Source organism: Vespa mandarinia, chromosome 1 (genome assembly GCF_050613455.1).
Source record: "Vespa mandarinia isolate Hongniang chromosome 1, ASM5061345v1, whole genome shotgun sequence".
NCBI lineage: Eukaryota > Metazoa > Arthropoda > Insecta > Hymenoptera > Vespidae > Vespa > Vespa mandarinia.
The window spans coordinates 4,401,593-4,422,426 of NC_140810.1; the positions used below are offsets into that span (position 1 = coordinate 4,401,593).

The following is a 20,834-nucleotide window of genomic DNA, read 5'->3' on the forward strand; positions in this document are numbered from 1 at the left end:
AGGGTAATCAATGGATACACTTAAAAAATTCAATCTACCATTAAATCATTATTTATTTAGTTGCTTTATTGTTATATGTCATATAATAGTTTTGTATCATATATCGCAGTTATCATAAATCAAATTTGAAAATAGGCTTTAAATTATAACAATGTATCTTAGAGAATAATTGAAGCGCTCCCTGGAATATAGGTCAAAGCCCTCGTATGATTTTTCATGAGCTTAATTGAAACTTATACGGGGACCGTTTCAATTATAGTATCGTCGTTATGTATTGAACACTTGCCGAAATCCCCGCCAAGAAAGATTTTCAAATGTTCAATTAAAATGAACATTTCATATATCGAGTGTATCTATATTATTTAGTATATCCTACTAGTCCAGCCGAGACAGCAGGTGACACATTCCTATGCACCTTCCTTTCCTCTAGTTGTTTTTTTTTTCTTTTTTTTTAATAATAATCATAATATAATAATAAACATTACCACCACAGCAATAATAGTATTATAATAGCACTGTCGCTAGGACACGCTCAGTTATATTACGTGTTGGCGGTCCGCTACCACTTTAATGATGAACAGTATTCATTGATCTGAATAGGATTCAGTATACGTAATATAATGTATTATTAATACAATCTTATATGTTGGTTTTTGCCAACATCATTGCTTACGTAGATTGGGTTTTAAGAGCCTGGTCATTTCCTTGCGTTGTGCTCAAGTATAAATTTCTCTTTGCTAACAGTCATACGATAATCTGTGCACGTAATAAACTGTCACATGGTGGTGGTTATTATCTTGTTAATAAGGACAATCTGAAAATAATATATCCGTGTATGCTTGTATCAGCGAATGGTGAACTAAAGCCCCGAACTAGCATAGTCATTGAATATTGCCAATGCAACACCAACGTGTGTTCGTTGCAATCTATACAATCAGTTCGCTATAGGTTTTTCATTATCATCGCTGCTAACAATGATATTGAACATGAGTTTTATAGAGCGCAGTGGAATTATAGTACTAATAGCATCAATTAAATGATTATGAGCGAGTATAGAGGATATAACAGGAAGAACGAATATATCGATTATACGAAATTACATAGGATTCTGAACTCCCACTTATTTTTATCAGTATCTTCCAGCATATGGTTGTATTCAAATTTTAACGCAAAGCCATGGAATAAACACGACTTTGTGAAATTCGCGAAAATGTTTAATGCTTATATCGCGTCTTTTATATATTAAAGAATTATCAATAACAGCATACTTATATTCAATGAAACTAAAAACATATAAGAATACAGAATATAGAATACAGAATAGTAGAGAAGCATCAAAGAGACTGCTGATAATGATGAAATAATTGATCATTGGCAAAGTCTTACGTGTTATGTAGGATTTACTACCGTCAAAATCAAAGCTGAACATTTGTCTCTGGTGCATGTGTATTACAAGTGTGCATATTTGCATTATAATATACGCGCACACGTTGCATCGAATGGTAAAGAATATTATATTCGTATTTCGCAAATTGGCAGAGTATTCCAATGACAGAGTAACAGAGTCACCATCATCAACATCGTTTCGATTCTTGTCGGTTAGTTCTAGAGCGTGCTACTACCGGCGCTAAGGATCGACTTATGAACGAACGAAGTAACTTAATTGTTACATTACTTTCTGTTTTGTCGATCCTTCGCCGTCGTTGATCTGTTTATGCCGTATTCAATATTTATCGGATAATTACTCTAGATAATAGCAATAAGCTGTAGTAAGGATTTGCTATCTTATCTTCTACCATGACAAGTAATATTGGATCTGTAGTTTAATGAATATAATAGGTAGTAATGTAGTTGATGTGCCTAGAAACAACGCTTCGTTATGTCAGTTCCATCTATCGCTACTTTGAATTGCGAATCTATTTCTCTTCATCCAGATCAGACGATAAAGAAACATTATCTTGAGATGAGAGATCTTTGTTTAATGAGTCCATTTATTCCACCCCTAAAAAGAGAGAATAACACAAAAAATTATAATATGTGAGCATACATATTGTTTTTAATTACAATTAAAATATATTACGATAATGAATGTGTAAAATTTATTATACGATTAAAATTGTTGAAGTTATTTCTATAGCGTATGTACCTGAACGAAGTACGCCATTCTATATATCACGAAGAAATAATTATTGATCTTATGATATTTATAAATTGATTATCAAATATAAATCGAAAATGTATAAAAATACCGGATGTTGTTTGTCTTGGACAGCATCAGGAATTCCCCAAGAGGGAGCATCTAATTTCGTTGGTTCAGTAGGAGGCATTTCTGCTAGTCCAGGTGCCCCAAATTGTCCAGGCAACAAAGTTAAACCTGGCATTAAAGATAAAGTGGCAGCACTTCCATTAGGAAAAGGTTGTTGAGCGTCCACATGACCCTATACAATTACGAAAATAATCATAAAATAAATTATTTTCTAATAGAAGATTTTCATTGACAAATCTACTAGTAGTTAAAATAAATCATAGATATATACCTGGAAGGAAGATTCCATCATTTGATGAAGTTCGGCATCAACATTAGATATACGGTTGTAAGTAGCATTTGAACGAAACATCTGATGCCTATCTATGCCAGGAGCTAAACTTGCCCAAGATCCCACTAGTTTTTCGTTATTAAGCATCCAATTGAGGGATTCGGCATCACCACCAGGTCCCATTCCTGTAGCTGTATAATTCTTCCACGCTCTTTCCGTACCAATCGGCCGCGGCACTTTTCTATCTTCTATTTTCAATTGATTAATTTCCTGAGCAACCTGTGCCGGTGACGATGGTGATATTGTTGGTGAGCCTCCATTTTCCAGACTTGTAATTAAGTCTATACTACCAGGTTGTGCGGTCATATTTGCCATATGATTCGAAAAACTAATTTGTCCCATCATTGGATCCTGATGCGGAGGATAATTAGTATGAGGAGGTGCAAATGGCCAACGAGTTTGACCATTTGCCGAGATGCCAGTACTAGGTGTTCCACGTGATGGAGCTTGATATTTTCCTAGAGGGAAATTACCCAGCATGGCTAAATTATTGGTTTGCATCGCGGATGGAGGAGGTGCTGGTACGGTAGCAAACATATTGGGATGAATTCCTGATCCTGTGTTAAACATAGTCACTTGAGGCTTGCTACTCAAGTGCAATGAACTAGAGAAGTCGGGCGCTCTGGGGTTCAATCTGGACATACTAACGGTAGTATTTACAGAAGCAGACTGTGGTATAGTCTGTGTATAACTTTGCATATGAGGATGAAAGGGTAATAAAGGATGCGCTGCTTGCCCTTCGTTTGGTACCATTTTAAGTAAACTCGAATTTACGCTTGGATGTTCGTAACTGCCATTATTAGTTTTGAATAGACCAACGTCTAGCGTAGGCTGAGACGTAGAGGGCATAACGTGTGGCTGATGCGTTGTCGCGTTCCGGGTTGTAAGATCACCTTGAAAGACTGGCCGATTAAATTGCGTGATTGTCGAACCCATTTCCATACTTTGCTGAGGAATCACTGGTCGAGCTACGGCTAAACTACCCGGTGGCTTATTCGGAAGAGGATGTTCGTTATAATTCGCGGAGGATTGGAATTGAGGAGGCTGTATTGGATTATGTACGGAGGATGAGATACCACCGCCTATGGCATTTCCAGACGTATTCGTTACGCCGCTAGATTTACTTGAAACGGGAGAACACATAGCTGTTCCTCTGTAACCTGGTGCCTTAGATGCATCCACCTATACAAAGTAAACAAAGGTCGAAATAAATTATATCTTTGTCAAAAATTTAGCAACCGATTATTATCATATTACTAATGACAGAAATTCCTGGTAAATTCTATTGCAGAAGTATTCAACAAGACAATATGCTAACCTGAGGTGGAACACTATCGATGAATTTGGATGTCGATGAGCCAGATGTATTTACTGATACTCCACCTCCTGCGACCGTGGCGAAGTTCATACTTTTTTGAGATTCATTTTCTCTGCCACCCCACATTGATTGCTGTGTCACTTTTGTGAAACTATCATTAAATAGGGAATACTCAAGTGGTGCATTGTTCGGTTGTTGTTGCTGCTGCTGCTGTTGTTGTTGCTGTTGTTGCTGTTGCTGCTGTTGTTGTTCTTGCAATGTAGGCGCAATAGGAGTAGAACTACGCACTTGCTGTTGCTGCTGTTGCAATTGCTGTTGTTGTTGTTGCTGCTGCTGTTGTTGTTGTTGTTGTTGTTGTTGTTGCTGCTGTTGTTGATGTTGTTGCTGTAAGTTTTGAGCTTGCGATACAGCAGGCGGTGAGGGTGTTACACGTACAGAATTAGCAGAAGTTGACACCACATTGGTTTCTGAACAGGTCGACGTTACGTTTATGCCAGACGGAGTTACACTTGAGCCAGACGAATAATTAGGTTTTCCAGTATAATGAGGTGCAATAGTTGGCGGGGCAGACAATGTAGCTAGTGGTCGGCAGTGCTTTGGCGATGTACTAACTAGAGACTGTTGAGAAGATGTCTGAGCTGTACCTGCGGCTGTGGCCGATACTATGGTCACAGTGTTGGCTTGTAGAGACTTTTGCTTGTTTACAGTAGTATGAGTCGATTGCATGACAGTGGTAGAAGTATGTGTCGAGGCAGTGATCTCAGAAAGTTTAGCTGCAAACGTTTGCGTGGTACTTGTTGTTACAATTTTTGTTGCCCTTCCCGCTGTCATGATTGCGCTGGTATAAGACATTGTTGTCTTCGTATTTGATGATGAAGCCATTTGGGCAGCTGCAGCTTGTGCACGTTTTTCAGCTACGAATGAATCAATGTAGTTATTATTAATGTATTTATATGACGGATAAATACAATACACAGTTGATCGTATTTATATTGCACTTGATTCATTTTCGATTTCTATTTTTTTTTTAAACTAAATGGCTGATATTTCTCACAGTGCATTTGATAAATATTTAACGAGAGATGATTATTCTTAATAAGAAATTTTGAACTTACCTGCAGCTACCAATCTAGGCGCTGTAGCCCTTGGTAAAGATGTTGGAAAGGCACCGGCAAGTTTAATAGTGGACGCGCTCCGAAGAGGAATCAGCTGATTGACGGTGGATACTCCCGATGTGTATCCTGATTTGTTCGATTGAGGATTACTGGTAGTAGATCCCAAAGTAGTAGGCTTATTTACAGGACCAACTTTAGCCTTCGTTGCCTATAAATTTATATACGAATTTATTAGAAAAAAGATATTTATTTAATTTAATGAGATGTTTTTTACACGAAATTATGAAACTTACGGCAAGAGTGGAGACAGCTTAATGAGGTTTTTTTTTTTTACACGAAATTATCAAACTTACGGCAACAGTGGAGACAGCTTTATCCCAAGATGAAGTTGTAACAACAGTAAGTTTGGACTTTGGCAGCATTTGCAGGATATCAACATCTGGATCTTTTATAAGTGCTGCAATTAGTGTGTGTGCTTGTTTTGTAGCATCAGACGATCCTCTACAATTAAAATAATATATATATATATATATATATACATATATGTAGAATGTGTATACATATTAAATGCAATTTTTTTATTTAAAGACATTTATATTATACAAAATTATGCTTATAATACATACTTGATAGTAATTATTCTTTCTCCTTGAGACTTGCTTTGTTTTTCTACTTCAATATGAGCACCTGTTGCACCTCTAATGGCATTTATATTACTTCCACCTCTACCAATTACTCGACTAATAGCGTTTGGTGGCACTGAAACTTTTTTAGAACGGAAAGGAGAGTTCATGAATCTCCCCGAATCATCAGATTGGCCCCTGTTAAAAATAATATATAATTTATTTATCTTCCTTTTTAAAAATAGAATTTATTATTATCCAAGTATAATCAAATATCAGTTAAAATAAAACGTTAATATAAACTTAAAAAAGTGTAATAGGAAGAAATAGACATTAAAGTATAGGTATATGATAATCAGATGTAATCTTGAATAACTTACTTGCGTACAACTTCTTTCCAACCTTCCTCGCGTTTACCTCCTTGTTTTGGACTAGTCGTATTAGTTGCTTTTGAAGATGTATTTAAAGAATCCCCATCATATTGATTACTGTAAGGTTTTTTCCCTTTTCCAGGTATATACGTTTCATTGCCAGTGGCCTCAAAATCTTCTCTATCAGCTGGATGCCTTGATGACTCAAATACCAATTGTCCTTTCAGTTTACGTTCTCCACAATTGACAGAGGTTCTTGTACTTGTGGTCGAAGCGGAAGTCATAGATGTTGCATTGGTGACATTACTCAAATTTCTTCTATATAAAGATCAAATAAAAATGATATACTCGGATATGAATTATCATACTTAAATTTTGTCATTTAAATCATTAATAGTTAAATAAAAAAGAAGAAAAATATTTTACATCTAAAGGACTTATAATTAATTACGAAAAGTGAAGTGTATACTTACTTTTCGGAAGTACTATTTTGTGATTTAGTAGGTGTTACAGTATTCTGAGGTAAGGAAGTATTCTGCGTGATAATAGATTTAGATGATCGTTGTGGGGAAGTATCCTTGTCATTGTTACTAGGACTATTACTTTTTTTCTTTTTCTTATCTTTTTTCTTCTCTCTCGCTTTGACATCATTACTACTACAACTACCTTGACTGTTTGCATCAATACCACTATCACCTTCCTCCCTATCAGGATCTTCCGGGTTTCTATTAACAGGTGATGGTACACTGTCCACTCTTTCACAACTATCGCCACCTTCGTGTTCACTATCTTCCGTTCTATCACATTCTTCGTCCACAGATTTTTTCTCATTTTCTTCCTTTTCATCAAAATTCGATTCGTTCTTTTTATATTCCTCATGAAGTTTTCGTCTTTCCTCTTTCTTTTCTAATTTCTTCTTTTTCTTCCTTTCACGTCTGCGAGCAGCTGCTGCCTTCTTCGATTCCTCCCTTGTCTTTTCCATATCAAGTTCCTCCAATAGTATTGTTGCATTCTTATTGGCTTTAGCAGCTTGAGTTTCTTTCGCAGCTCTTATTACTTTAACACACTCTTGACATTTTTCTAAAAGCTCTTTGTCGCTAATAGTAGCTATGTATCTTGTCATATCCTGATCACTCGGGAATTGTGTTACATGATTTACCATCCACTTGACCACTTTAATATGTCCTTTGCGAAATGCCGCCATTAAACACGATACCTGAATATCAAAACAAAAGAAGGAAAAAATATTTATGATCAAGAATTAAAAATTATCAAATATCATTCACTCTTAGCTTTTATTTATCTTTATATCTAATTTTTTTCTTTTACACATACACATGCTCATGCATATATAAATATATATATATATATATATATATATATATATATACATATATATATAAAAATATTTATATATAAATATATAAATATATTTTTTATTATAATATATTGTATTATGTTATACTATACAATACTTTACTAATAATATATACTATTTGTCTCTTTATAGAGACATCCATAAAAATTAACAAAGGTTAACTTTACCTTGCGATTGTCCTGAGAATCTATATCCGCTCCAGCATGATACAATAAATCTACTACGTTAAGATGTCCTCCATTAGCAGCAAGCCATAAAGGACTATTTCCTTTCTTATTCTTCACTTCAACTTGAGTTCCTCTGAAAAATTTTACATTCTAAGTTACTATCTGATCGTATGCAGTACATCTAAAGATAAACCTAAATACTAAAGATAAACCTAAATACTAAAAAATGTTTATAACAGTACCTCGATAGTAACAATTCTACGAAACGGCAGTGACCTTTGTCAGCAGCAATTGTAAGGGCAGTATCGCGAGATGATGGAACAGGAGTTGCATTAACATCAGCGCCTTTGGTAAGCAATACACGACCTACTTCAACGTAACCTCCACTAGCAGCTTCCATCAATGGTGTTAATCCCGTCTGTATATTAAAATATTTTACGCTTCATATGCTATATTATAGTATATGTATAATATATGTATAAAAAAAAAAACTACCTTAGCGCGATGTTCCACATTAGCTTTTCGATCAAGTAAAAGGCTAACAACTTCATGTCTTCCTTGGAAACATGCTAGTGTCAAAGCAGTATTACGATTTGTTTCTATTTGTGCATTAATATCGCTGCCCATATCAAGAAGTAATTTAACTGCCGCTATAATTTAAATTTAATCTATGCATTTATGTATATAGAGAAACATTATTTTTATTTTATTAATATATTAAATACATATATATATATATATATATATATATATATATATATTTATTTATCAAACTGCATACCAGTATGACCATTCATAGCAGCAAGCATAAGCGGAGAAATGCCCAATTTCGAACCAGTTCTTGAATTAATTTCAGCGCCATGGCTTAAAAGAAGCTTTATTATATTCACATAACCACCAGATGCTGCAAGACTTAATGGCGTGTAATCGGAAACATTGCGATGTTCTTTATTGGCACCACGGTTAAGAAGGAGCTCAACCACTTCGTATCTGCCTCCGCTACATGCAAGTGACAAAGGTGTATCCTTTGTACGTTCAGATTGGGCTTCTATGTCAGCTCCGTGATTAAGGAGAATTTCTACTACTTTTTGATGGCCAGCAGTAGCTGCTAAGATCAGTGGAGTAAAACCTTTTTTATCTCTATGTTCTGTAACATTCAGATATAGAACATATCAATTAATATGCATTCAGTATTAATTATCATTAAAAATGTCTTAGAAAAATATATAAATTTATTTTATTATTATCTATAATCATATAAGGTCATATATAATTCATTCATAATATTTATTCACTTTACCTATATCTGCACCACGACTTAAAAGAAGTTCTACGAGTTCTTCATGACCACCTGCACATGCCAATGTCAGTGCCGTGTCATGATTGCTATCTGTTTCCGAATCTACATCCATACATCCAAATGGCACTGGTGGTACTTGATTGGTAGCATAACCACCTACTGCTGGAACGCCGGTTGTATATTGACCAGCAGCTGGAATAAATTCACCATGAAAATATTGTAAAAAAAATAAAATAAATAAATTTTAATTAAAATTAATAATATCACATTTTTATTACCTGCTGCTGGATCTAATTGATAATTTTGTGCTGGAAAGTTAGGAGTTTGTTGTTGGCTAGTGGTAGTAGTTTGTTGTTGACAAGACTGTTGTTGAGAAAGAAGCGGATATCTTGCTTTCTTGCCTTTTCCTGTTGTAGGCGCTGTATAAACTTGTTTCTTGTCAGGAGGAATCACAGTTGCAACGGTGGTCGTTGCTGGTGCTTGAGTTTGCGTGGCAACTTGAACTTGATTTGTACTACAAACTGTAGATTGTACATAACCATTTGATTGATGTGGCATATTGTCCATTATTCCAGCTGCTCCAGTAATTGTGGGTAGTGTTTGGGTAGGAAATGCTTTTTGTAGAAAGTAAAATAAATATGTAAACATTTCATTAATTTACATACATGTATATTCCATAAGTTAAAATGTATGATAAATAAATAAATATTTAAGTAAGATAAAGGACTCACTTATTTGAGAAGACTGAAGTAGCAATTGCGACTGAAATGTATCATGGATGATCTGCTGTTGTCTTAATTGAAGACCATCGCGATAACCTTCTTGGTAAAGTCGAGCTTTCAATACTTGACTTTGAGCTATATCTGCTTGTATTTGGACTCCGGCACTTGTCACTTGTAAAGATGGTAGAGTAGGTAAAGAAACTGGTGGTACAGTGGGTACAGGACCAGCAAAATATTCTTGAGGTGTATGAGGACTGGTTACTTGTTGAATTATTTGGGCAGTTTGCAAAAGTTGCTGTTGGTTTTGTTGTTCCTTACTATTGGAAACTTCTAATCTCTTCAATTCGAGTTTCTCTTGATCTTCAGTTGCTGACAAATAGAGAGTTGCATTTGTAAATTGTTATATAAATTAAAGAACAATAATTAATATATAAAAAATAAGAAAAAGAACTCAATATTTACCATCCATAGTATCATCGAAACTAATGGAACGGAAAATTTCAAAAGCATCATCAAGAGGAATATCAGTTCCATCTTCAAGTTTTATTACTCTTTCGTTGTTAGAAAGTGCTTTAGCTTTTTGAGCAGCAGCAAAGAAAGGACAAGTTCCATCTCTATGTAATCTTGTTAATTGAGGATCTGTTGGTTCTGGAAGGTTCTGCTGAGATGTTGCTTGCTGAATAAACCCAAAAATTATTATATTGCGTAAAAAATAATATTATTATAATATAATTACATAAAAATATTGAGAACCTTGTGATATATTAATTACGAAAATAAAATAAGAGGTATTGACATTAAAATTAATTTGTAAAGTAATTATATTTTAAAACATAAATTATATTTAAAACATATATTAGTTGATCTTTTTTTATATATAAATATGAATTTCATGTTTACTCTACTTTTAATATGAAGATACATCATACCTGATTATGAAGATGATGCGTATGAGTAGGATGAAGGTGCGACATCAATTGAGTAGGCAACAATACTCCTCCACCACTACCAGTAACAATGCTACTTTGTTGAGATTGTTGTTGCGATTGTTGCTGTTGTTGTTCTTGCGGTTGTTGTTGCTGTTGAACTTGCTGTTGTTGTGGTTGCTGCTGCTGTTGCTGAACCTGTATGTATTTTATAAGCAATTATAGTGAAGGCTTCTATATTTTTATATTATACATCGTTGATATTAAAATTACTTCAGCCTTACTGATAATTTAGCGTTCAAGCATGTTGACTGAAAAAAGTGAAAACATACAAACCTGTACTTGATCTAATTGCAATTGAAGTTGTTGGTTCAGTTGTTGTAATTGATGCACCTGTTGAACTTGATACGTATGGTGATGTTGTTGCTGTTGATATTGTTGCTGGAGACCAGCAATCAATGTCGCTTGTTGTTGTTGCATTTTTCCATCCGCCATACTAGATGCGGCTTTTCGGATATTTTTTCCCTCCTTTTTAGATACGGGCTTAGCTTTTGGGCGATCACTAATTGCAGTGTTCTGGCTAACATCACTACTTGCAGTAATAGGTTGAGAAATTGCCATAACCGTTGGCGGCGTTGAAATACTAGGTGGACTTGGTGTAGTCGTCGAGGATGTATTAGAAGTTACCAGAGTTATTGTTGATGTTGCAGGTATTGTAGCAAGAGATAATGGGGGAGAAGTAGGGAATTTATTTGCTGTAGAGAAAGACTCTTTTTTCATTGCACTGGCCATGCCAACTCTCTTTCCCTCAAGAAAGATATTGTAAAGGGTCATTGCATCAGGCGTTGCTGGATGCGTTAATGAATTTCCTGACATGCCAGTTGTACTGCACACTAAACCTTACAAAAAATTGAACATATCTAATATTTGTTCAATTTAACAAATAAAGCAAAAAAAAAATATTGAAATATTATAATAAATGATAATGGAAAAGTAGCAATACCATGAGGTGCAGTTGCTGGTTGAGCCGGTAAGTCAATATTGAGCATACCAGGTAAGAAAGTTTCAGGTTCATTACATTCTTGCTGTTGAACTTGTGGTTGCTGCGTAGATCTAACGTTGGCATTTCTTGGACCATTAAATAAATGACCTGCACCCTTGATTTGAAGTTCTCTTTCTACCCTCTATTAATCATAAAAAATTTTTTATTACATAATATTACGACATAATTCTTATATTTTTATAACAAATTTTAATTGCAAGCAAAAATTATTAAAAATTTACTTGCAACTCTTCAAGGATGTGTTGCTTATGTAAAATTTGCTCTTGTCGAGTGTTCTTTCTGCTTTCGGATGTATTCAACCCAGATGTTGGAGCTGGAGCAGGACTCAAACTGATATTCGGTGCAGACAAACTATTGAATCCTCCGCTACCTTTATCCAGAATGTTGGTATCATCTTTTGCTGTAACTATTGTTTCTGTTGCAGGTTGGGAACGGACTTGCTGTGCTTCAGCAGAGGTAAGACTTGTATCTGGTATTATGGTTGCAGATCGATTTTTTCTTAACAATGATTTTTGTGTATTATGTTTTGGTTGAAGATTCTGCACTTGTGATTGTTCTCCAGCTTGCTGTTGTTGCTGTTGTTGTTGATGTTGAGGTTGTGTAGGTGTTGGAGGCTGGTGCGATACATGCTGTTGCTGTTGCTGTGGTTGCTGCTGCTGCTGCTGCTGCTGCTGTTGTTGCTGCTGCTGCTGCTGCTGCTGCTGTTGTTGTTGCTGCTGCTGCTGCTGTTGTTGCTGCTGCTGCTGCTGTTGTTGTTGCTGCTGCTGCTGCTGCTGCTGCTGCTGCTGCTGTTGTTGTTGTTGTTGAGGGAGTAACATAGGAGCAGGGGTAGTATTATGAGGTGCAGTCATCATAATACTATGAGGATAATCTAATAAAAGTTGGACTACACTAGTGTGTCCACCTTTGGCAGCTTCTATCAGCATAGTAGAATTATCCTAAGATATAAACAAAAATGAACAAACATATGTATAAATAAACACATATAAATAGAAAATATAATTTTATGCAAAATTTATATATCATTAATTATATACGTTAAGATTTTGATAAAAAACATACTTTGAGTCTATGAAATGGATCTGCAGATTGTGCAAGAAGCAGTTCAACAACTGGAAGATGACCTCCAGCACAAGCTAACGAAAGGGGAGTATGATCATTGTTTGTTGTTTGTCGATTAACATCAGCACGTTTGGAAATAAGAAACTGAGCAGTACACAGATGGCCTGCTCTACAAGCTTTCATTAAAGGAGTTCTACCTCCTTCAGATTCATGTTCCTAGATGAATAGATAAAGATAGATATGTCAACAATAAGGCATATAAAATGGTCAAAATTTTTGATTTTTATTATTGTTACACATACTAGGTCAGCGCCAAATTGTAATAAGAAATCAGCGACATCGGTATGGCCATTTTCACAAGCGTATGTTAACGCTGTATCTCCTGTTTGTGTTTGAGCATGAACATCGGCAGCAGATTCAAGTAAATATCGAACAAGATCCAAATGTCCTTCCTGTGCAGCTTCCATTAAAGGAGTAGATGCACCCAATTCAATATCAGCCCCTGCTTTAATTAAAAAGTCAGCTACTTCCAAGAAACCGCCGCAGCATGCTAAAGTGAGTGCTGTTTCTTGAGTTTCTTCTGTCTGAGCGTTGATGTTAGCACCTGTTCGTAATTTTTATATTTTATTCATATTGTTCCAATACAATGCTAACTACAATCATTTGAAAAGTTATTACTTATAACCAAGACATACCCTGACTTAAAAGCAATGCAACCATTTCTTCGTGACCCTCTCGTGCAGCTTCCATCAAAGGTGTATAACCCTCATCATTGACTTCTTCAATATTCGCTCCTCTTTCAATGAGAAGCATCGCAAGATCTACGTGACCTCCACAAGCTGCCAAAGTTAATGGCGATTCAAAACTATCTGTTGGCATATTTACTTGAGCTCCAGAATCTAAAAGTAAACGTGCAACTTCTACATGGCCATCCATAGATGCTTCCATAAGGGCAGTGTGCATTTCATCAGTTTTATGCTCCTAAAAACATCATTATATGTATGTATAGTACAAATAGGATAAAATAGTATAATTATATATTAAATACATAAAAAAAAATTTTTTTTTTTAAGTAAAAACAAATTTTTACCTGATCAGCTCCAGCTTCCAATAGGAAACGCACCATTTCGAGATGTCCTTTGTAACATGCCAATGTTAAAGCAGATTCTTTAAATTCATTAGAATGAGTATTAATGCCAGCTCCATGTTCCAGTAGAATCTTGGCAACTGGAACATGCCCAGCACTGGCCGCTTCCATTAAAGGTGTATGACCATTTTCATTATGATCTTCAACATTGGCACCTGCTTCTAACAATACACGTACAACTTCCTCATGACCACCAGCACATCCATACATCAGAGGAGTGTTACCTTCAAATATAATTAAGAATGCACATAATATAGAAAGTAAAGTTTATTTCACTATTACTATTAAAAAAATTTATATTTAAAAAAAATAGTTCTAATCTTTTCTATGTAAGCAATTTAATAATCTAATAGTTCTAAAATGAATTATATTGTTTATATCATGTATTACATATATTTACAAATTAAAAGTTGAGCTTATTTCATAAAGTGAATACTTGTATCAATTGCTTGTTTTCATATTTCAAAGATATTAATGTAATAAAATTATTCTGAAATCTCAATATGCTAATTATACAGTATTATCTTACCTGAAGTTGATTGAGCATTAACATCAGCTCCATGTGCTATAAGTAAGCTTACAATATCCACATGGCCTGCACTGGCAGCCTCCATCAGAGGGGTACAATCCCCTTTGATGCCACGATCTTCTACGTTTGCATTCATTGCCAACAATACCTATATATAACAAATAATACGATATACACATTATATATAATACAATTTCATCGGATATAAATTATTTACAATATAAATATATTGGATATAAATTATTTATGATACTTTTATATAATGTATAGAAATTATAAAAATATTTACAAATTTCACATATTTTGCATTCTAAGTCTAATATCTCTCTCAAAATTTGAACTAATATCGTATAGAGATTTTATTATAATACATAATAATAAGAATTTTCTAAAATATAAAAGCAATATTATTATCTTTCTTTTCTTTTATTCTGATTTATCTTATCACGTAAATTTTCGTTTTATTACTATTTTATAATTGTCTTATTAATATGAGTTTTAAATTTGTTTTTATTTATAGAAGATAATTAATATAATAGTTTAAAAAAAATAAAATAATTGTTAACTATAAAGATATAAACTTATAATTATAAGTTAGACGTGTGTACCGTAAAATATTTATCCACACGTATAACGTTTATGTGCATCATGCATTTTAAAAATTGTATACGCATATACGATTGATGATGCATATATCAAAAATTCATAATATTTGAATAAATGCACATACATTTACTATTATAAATAGATCTAAAACAATACAAAATAAGAGAACAAAGACAAACCTGAGCAAGTTCGTAATAACCAGCTGAACAAGCAAGAGAGAGCAGACTCTCTCCTTCTTCCGTAGTTTCGTGAACACTGCGACCTTCTGTCAGCAACTTTCTTACAGTACCAACGTCGCCGTCAGTGCAGGCCTCCACAAGCGAGCGCTTCTCGTTTTGGGTACGTGGATTATCGCTACGCATACGCGTTAATGCTGCTGCTGCTTCGTCCAATGCACAAGAAACACTAGATGTTAAACGACGGAGCACCTCGTGATCTGCCAAGTGCTTCCCATCGCCTGACGACAATTTGCCTATACCTGCTGCCTCCAGAAGAGCTTCCAAACGCGCTTGAGTTACAGGATCTACTGACCTTTCAGGGTCCTCCGGGTTCAATAGAAACTTGGATGACTCTAAATGATTATCTTCATCCAACTCAACTTGATCAATTGCAAAACACTCCACCTATAATTATTATAAAAACAATACAAATAAAATATCATTTATATATATAAAACAACTTTGATTTTGACTATGTAATTAATTAGTACGACAAATGCAAATATTTAGATAAATATTTTTCTTAAAATAAAAGTTTCTTAAATTAGTTGGACATTTAAATGAAAAAAAAAAAAAGAAAAAGAAAAAAAGAAAAAAAAAAAAGAAATACTTCTTTCGAATGGTTTACTAATCAAATCAAAAGATTATATAATTTTTGATTAAAACTAAAGTACAAATGAAAAATAAAATATTTTATGAACTTGTAATAGAGAAATAATATCGTAAAATAGATATAAAGTAGAATAATATATATTAATTGTGAATAAAAGAAATATTGAAAGTACAGATTATTACAAATACAAAAGATACAAGCAAGATATTAACTTTGCTAACTATATAAGGAAAGATACTTTTCATTCGTAACAACGGATATAGCTTGATTATAGATACAACAAAGATGTCTCTGAAAATGAACATCAAATAATTTTAGTGAGCCTAATAATAAAAGATAATAAATTTATAATTCATATTTAACACTAATGTTTAAAAATAACTTATAATAAATAAGTATAATAAATAAGTTTAATTAAAAATTACTAAGTCCCTTTGTTTTATAATCAAATATAGTTAATTGATCAATAAAATATTGTCACAGAACACATCAATAAATAAGTATTAAATAAATATAATTACACATTACCATTTAACACATTACGAATTATAACAAATATAAAGTCATCATTATTGTTCTTTTTTTTGTAGAATTAGGAGCATAATTGAATTATGAAAATAAAATGAAAAAAACGTTTTATTGTATAATTATTTGAACAACATGGTATGTATAACTTTATCATCAAGCTTTGACACGATTACAAAACGTGACGCTCCTAGATAATTGAGGTTATTTCCGCCAAAGGCAGACTATCAACGGTTTTTATGTATAACCGTATAATATAAATATAATCTTTAATAAAACGAAGTGGAATATCAGCACAATACAATAATATAAATTATTTATAGATGATGAGAAATATATAGTATAAAGGCCACGTTGAATTAACAAAGAGGAATGTAAATGAAAGAATTTAAATGCATACGATGTCAATTTAAACTTCGTTAATATATAAAAAAAAAAAACATCTCTCGTTTTACAATATTCGATAAGAATGAATATTTGAAGATGAAGAAGGAATTCGCGAGTGAAAGTATGAGAATAACCTGGCAACTAAACGGTTATAAGAATAATGTGCAGCCATTCCAAGAAGCACACACAAAGCTAGTAATTCCTCGTTTAACTATTTCATGCGTACCTACGCTAAAACTTAGTTTTTTGCCCTGTTCCAAAATTAATAGGTTCAGGCGAATTTGCCTTGTGTTCACGACCGTTGTCTTCCACTCTTTTCAATAACGAACACGATCTTAAAAGCGCGCAAGAGAGCAAAAGAAGTAGACAGAGCGGTAGAGAGGGAGAGGGGAAGGGGGAAGAGACAGGAAGAAGACTGGATAGAAAGGTGATCGGAGGGGAAGAACGAGAAAGAAAGACGAAATTCTGCGAAGGTTTTTCGTAAATTATAGAATATGGTGGTCTTCCTTCCCAGTATTTCCTCGCACACGCGTTCAACAACAAGAAGGAAGGCGACCGAGCGAGCGAGGAATATATAAACGAGCAGACAAGCCTTCATGAACACGCACCAAACGTGAGAAATACAAACGAAATCCGCTGGGTGGCGCCCGACATAGTACACGGTTATATAGCAAGGATACACTTGTACAATGCTATATACATATACGTGTCACTATATACGTAGAGCGCGTGCGCGCACGCGACATAAGCGCATATACATACACGCGCACGCGTGCCCGTATCCAGTAAAGCGCAAGTTCCATTACGAACATGTGTATGCGTACATTCATAGTACATGCCATACATACATGCGCGCGCGCGTTGATCGGTGTATGCGCACGCGCATGGTTATGCAGCATGCCACTAAGAAATTTCAAGCGGCGTGTATATACACACTCTTGCAGTCATGTGGATATATGAAAGAGAGAGACACGAGATGGCATACGAATCTTAACCATCCGAATGGCACCAATGATATACGTACAAGGTTCATTTTTCGATGATGATACACAGTATTTTCATATTATTTTTTATAATTTTTGCGAACTTCTTTGTCTCCGAGAGAGTAATGTAAGTGTTGAAGGACGAGTTTTCAGAGAAGATGCAGGAAAAAGAGGGATAGGTAGACTGTATAATGGAGGATGAGAAGAGAGAAAGAAAGTATTGAAGGATCGTCTGCACGTTTTGCAAGAGCAGGGAAGACTTGCAATTGTCTCTTGTTCACTGAATCTTCACTGGCGTTCTCTACCTATTAACGCATACATTTCGATTATATAACTTCTCTATGCGAATTTCCTTTATCGTTTATTCGTTCGCTCATTCGCTCGTTCTTTCGCTCTTCCTTTTCTTCATTCTTTCTCTCTCTGTCTCTCTCTGTCTCTCTCTCCTCTCCCTCTCACCCACTCCTCTCTTTCTACCCCTCCCGCTCATCTATCCTTTTCTATCCACCACTTCCTCTTTCCTTTCCCTTCGAAGGTAGTAAGGTACGATAAACGGCACATAATTTCACATTTATTAAAGAAAGAATACACAATGCTTTCGATATTAAATATTAAGTCAGACGAGAGAATGATCTCAATGGACTTCTGGTAAACGACAATAATAAAATTTCTATCCAACGAAATGGCAAGAACTTAAAATGACAAAAAATTGATCATTCTCGAATAATTGTTTTTTTGTGCTGAAAAACCTTCGACCGTTCGTATTCTATATATATGTAGTTGGATCGAAATGAGATCGTACCTAATAGTAATAAGTACATGCGTACTACTATGTGGAGAGAGATCTCGAAAAAACGCGTGAGACAAAATAATTCCTAATAAATTCTTATAAGTTGATCGTTCATTCATCGTATCGGCACTAATGTAAGAAGACGCATATAAGTCTTGTTCCTAGAAAAACGAGGAACGTATTTTTGGTTAATGAAGTAGAAATGCACGCGCGCGACTCGTCGCGATTGACGTGTCCCATGAGAGGCGCTCGTCGAAAGTCTAGCGATCACGAACGGATGACTCGATGCAGGGACGGGGCTCTCTCTCTCTATCTCTATCTCTCTCTCTCTCTCTCTCTCTCTTTCTTTCTTTCTTTTTCTCTCTCTCTCTCTCTCTCTCTCCCTCTTACGCACACACACATCCATGTTTCTTGTTTCTCGCCTCGAATCACAAAGATATTATTCCTTAATATAAGTTGGTTTCGCGTTTACCTCTGAAACGCTGTCTTCTTCGCTCTCCGACGAGTCTGTCATAAAGCGTGGCTGCAATTCTGAAAAGGTCTCGGTTTCCGACTTGGTGGGACTAGAGTTCGAGGACTGGGGAGTCGACGACGTCTTCCCAGTATCGTGGTGAACGCTCGCTGATTTTTCGTGTTTTTGGCTATCCGAGGTTGTTCCTTGTGCTACATTCTGCATCTTTACCTTCCAGATGAATCATATGACACTGAGTTATCGCTTCCGTGCCGCGAAACACACACGGAACACTTGCTTTTTGACGATAATCTCAAGCACGATCGCCGTCATTCACGTAAGCTAACACCCGCCATTTCCACTATGGCCGACAGCAAGAGTCCCGGATGCCTTTTCGGCCGTTCGTGCGATTTGGTATGATTCGACGGGTCACAGTGCCTTTCTCTTGGCGCGCAATTTTGAATTCACTTCCAAGTATATTTCTCTTTTTCCCTTTAGTTTTCTTTTGTACGCGTTTAATTTCATACTCACAAAATACGAACTTTGGTTTCTATATACGTGTAATCGTTACACGCATGCATTTGTCACTACTATTTATAATTCAATAGAAAATGTTATGGCAAACTGTCATATGCGTCATTAGTTTTAAAACTTAGTAAATGACCGGAAGGTACATTTTTTCCCTTAAATTATTTATTACCTTTAAAAGAAATTTGTCTCTAAAACCACGAATATAGTGTAACTAGTTATTAAGTTATATTTGTTTTTATAAAATAAAAATAATAAAAAGAAAAAATTTTTTTTTATTTCATACATATTATACATTATAAACGTAATAATTATTAATTATATAACGTAAAATTCACTATATATTCTACATCAATCTAAGTTATCTGCTTAATGATTTATGTATACATATTATAACATGTAATTTATCTTTTATATTATTTTTTCTTTTTTAAATATATAAAGTATATATGTAAGAAGAACGTTTCTAGTGGTAGAATATTCTAGTTTTAAAAAGTGAAAAAGCATCTCTTATCCGCCATCTTCTTTTCTTGACCAATGATAATTCATCAGTTCTGTATGTCTAAACGTTGTAAAAATGAATTTACTTCTAATCCGCCATTTTTACTATTTTTTCGAAATGTAAGTCAGTGGTAAAGTATATTTACATGAAACAATCTGTAAATTTTTATTATAGAATATCAATATTGTAAAACGTTTAATTGAATCACGATGTTACTCGTACTTTATAAAATGAAATTTCATATTTTGTATCCTATATATATTTTAAATATATATTGGATATAATATATATATATATATTTTTTTTAAGTTTATATAGCAGTGATAAGTTTAATAAATAAAATTATAATTATAGAATTATAATAAGGTAATATATATTATATATTAGTATTTAGTTAATATTTTATTAAATTTAAAGTTAATATTTTATTAAATTATTGCATAACATATATTTAAAAGAAAAAGATTAAGTGCCAAGAAGAGGTAGAAAGAGTCTTGAACTATAATAACATAAAAAGGCAAAACCTTTGACCTCGTTGCCCTAAGTAAAAGAAAAATAAACGATAAAGCTTGAATTTTCAAATATAGTATGTTACATTTTTTTAAATCAATGTCTGAAAGATAGATCAATTATCTTTTAAAAGTAGTCAATGTCCGAGTAATACAATACACAAATTAAACATAATCACATTTTGTGTCATTTTTTTACATAAAGAGCTATTTTGATATTGATACTTCGTGTAATTTTAGTTTTATTGAGCTTTATTGAATTGTTTTCTAAATGATTCATTTTTAATATATATCACTTTCTATAATAATATTATTTATATAAACATACTATTTTTACAATTTTTATATTCCTTTATAAAAAAACATATTGATTGATTGTAACAATAAGATTGTAATTATTAATATCA

General features: G+C 34.0%; 1 protein-coding gene across 6 annotated transcripts; it reads right to left on the reverse strand.

The window, feature by feature from the left end:
* Positions 1-35: 35 nt before the first annotated feature.
* Positions 36-19,275, reverse strand: mask (multiple ankyrin repeats single KH domain). Of its 6 annotated transcripts, none has more exons than XR_014983410.1 (29): positions 18,910-19,275; positions 15,104-15,547; positions 14,319-14,466; positions 13,733-14,013; positions 13,338-13,623; positions 12,945-13,246; positions 12,643-12,858; positions 11,802-12,518; positions 11,521-11,701; positions 10,854-11,416; positions 10,521-10,715; positions 10,054-10,267; positions 9,601-9,960; positions 9,148-9,483; positions 8,870-9,061; positions 8,351-8,716; positions 8,065-8,219; positions 7,812-7,987; positions 7,570-7,702; positions 6,498-7,240; positions 6,034-6,342; positions 5,657-5,851; positions 5,384-5,531; positions 5,031-5,238; positions 3,916-4,829; positions 2,538-3,779; positions 2,250-2,438; positions 1,408-2,002; positions 36-814 (listed from the first exon to the last, which is right to left on the reverse strand). XR_014983410.1 is itself a non-coding variant. In XM_035873797.2 (28 exons), exons 1-28 carry the CDS (start codon positions 19,111-19,113, stop codon positions 1,979-1,981), a joined length of 9,435 nt encoding a protein of 3,144 aa, XP_035729690.2. In that variant the 5' UTR covers positions 19,114-19,275; the 3' UTR covers positions 36-1,978. The 6 variants fall into 6 exon arrangements, 4 of the variants coding, with proteins under 4 accessions (XP_035729690.2, XP_085519282.1, XP_035729689.2 ...); XR_014983408.1 differs by having other exon boundaries at positions 1,387-2,002; XM_035873797.2 differs by having other exon boundaries at positions 36-2,002; positions 10,854-11,410.
* Between the last annotated feature and the right edge of the window lie 1,559 nt (positions 19,276-20,834).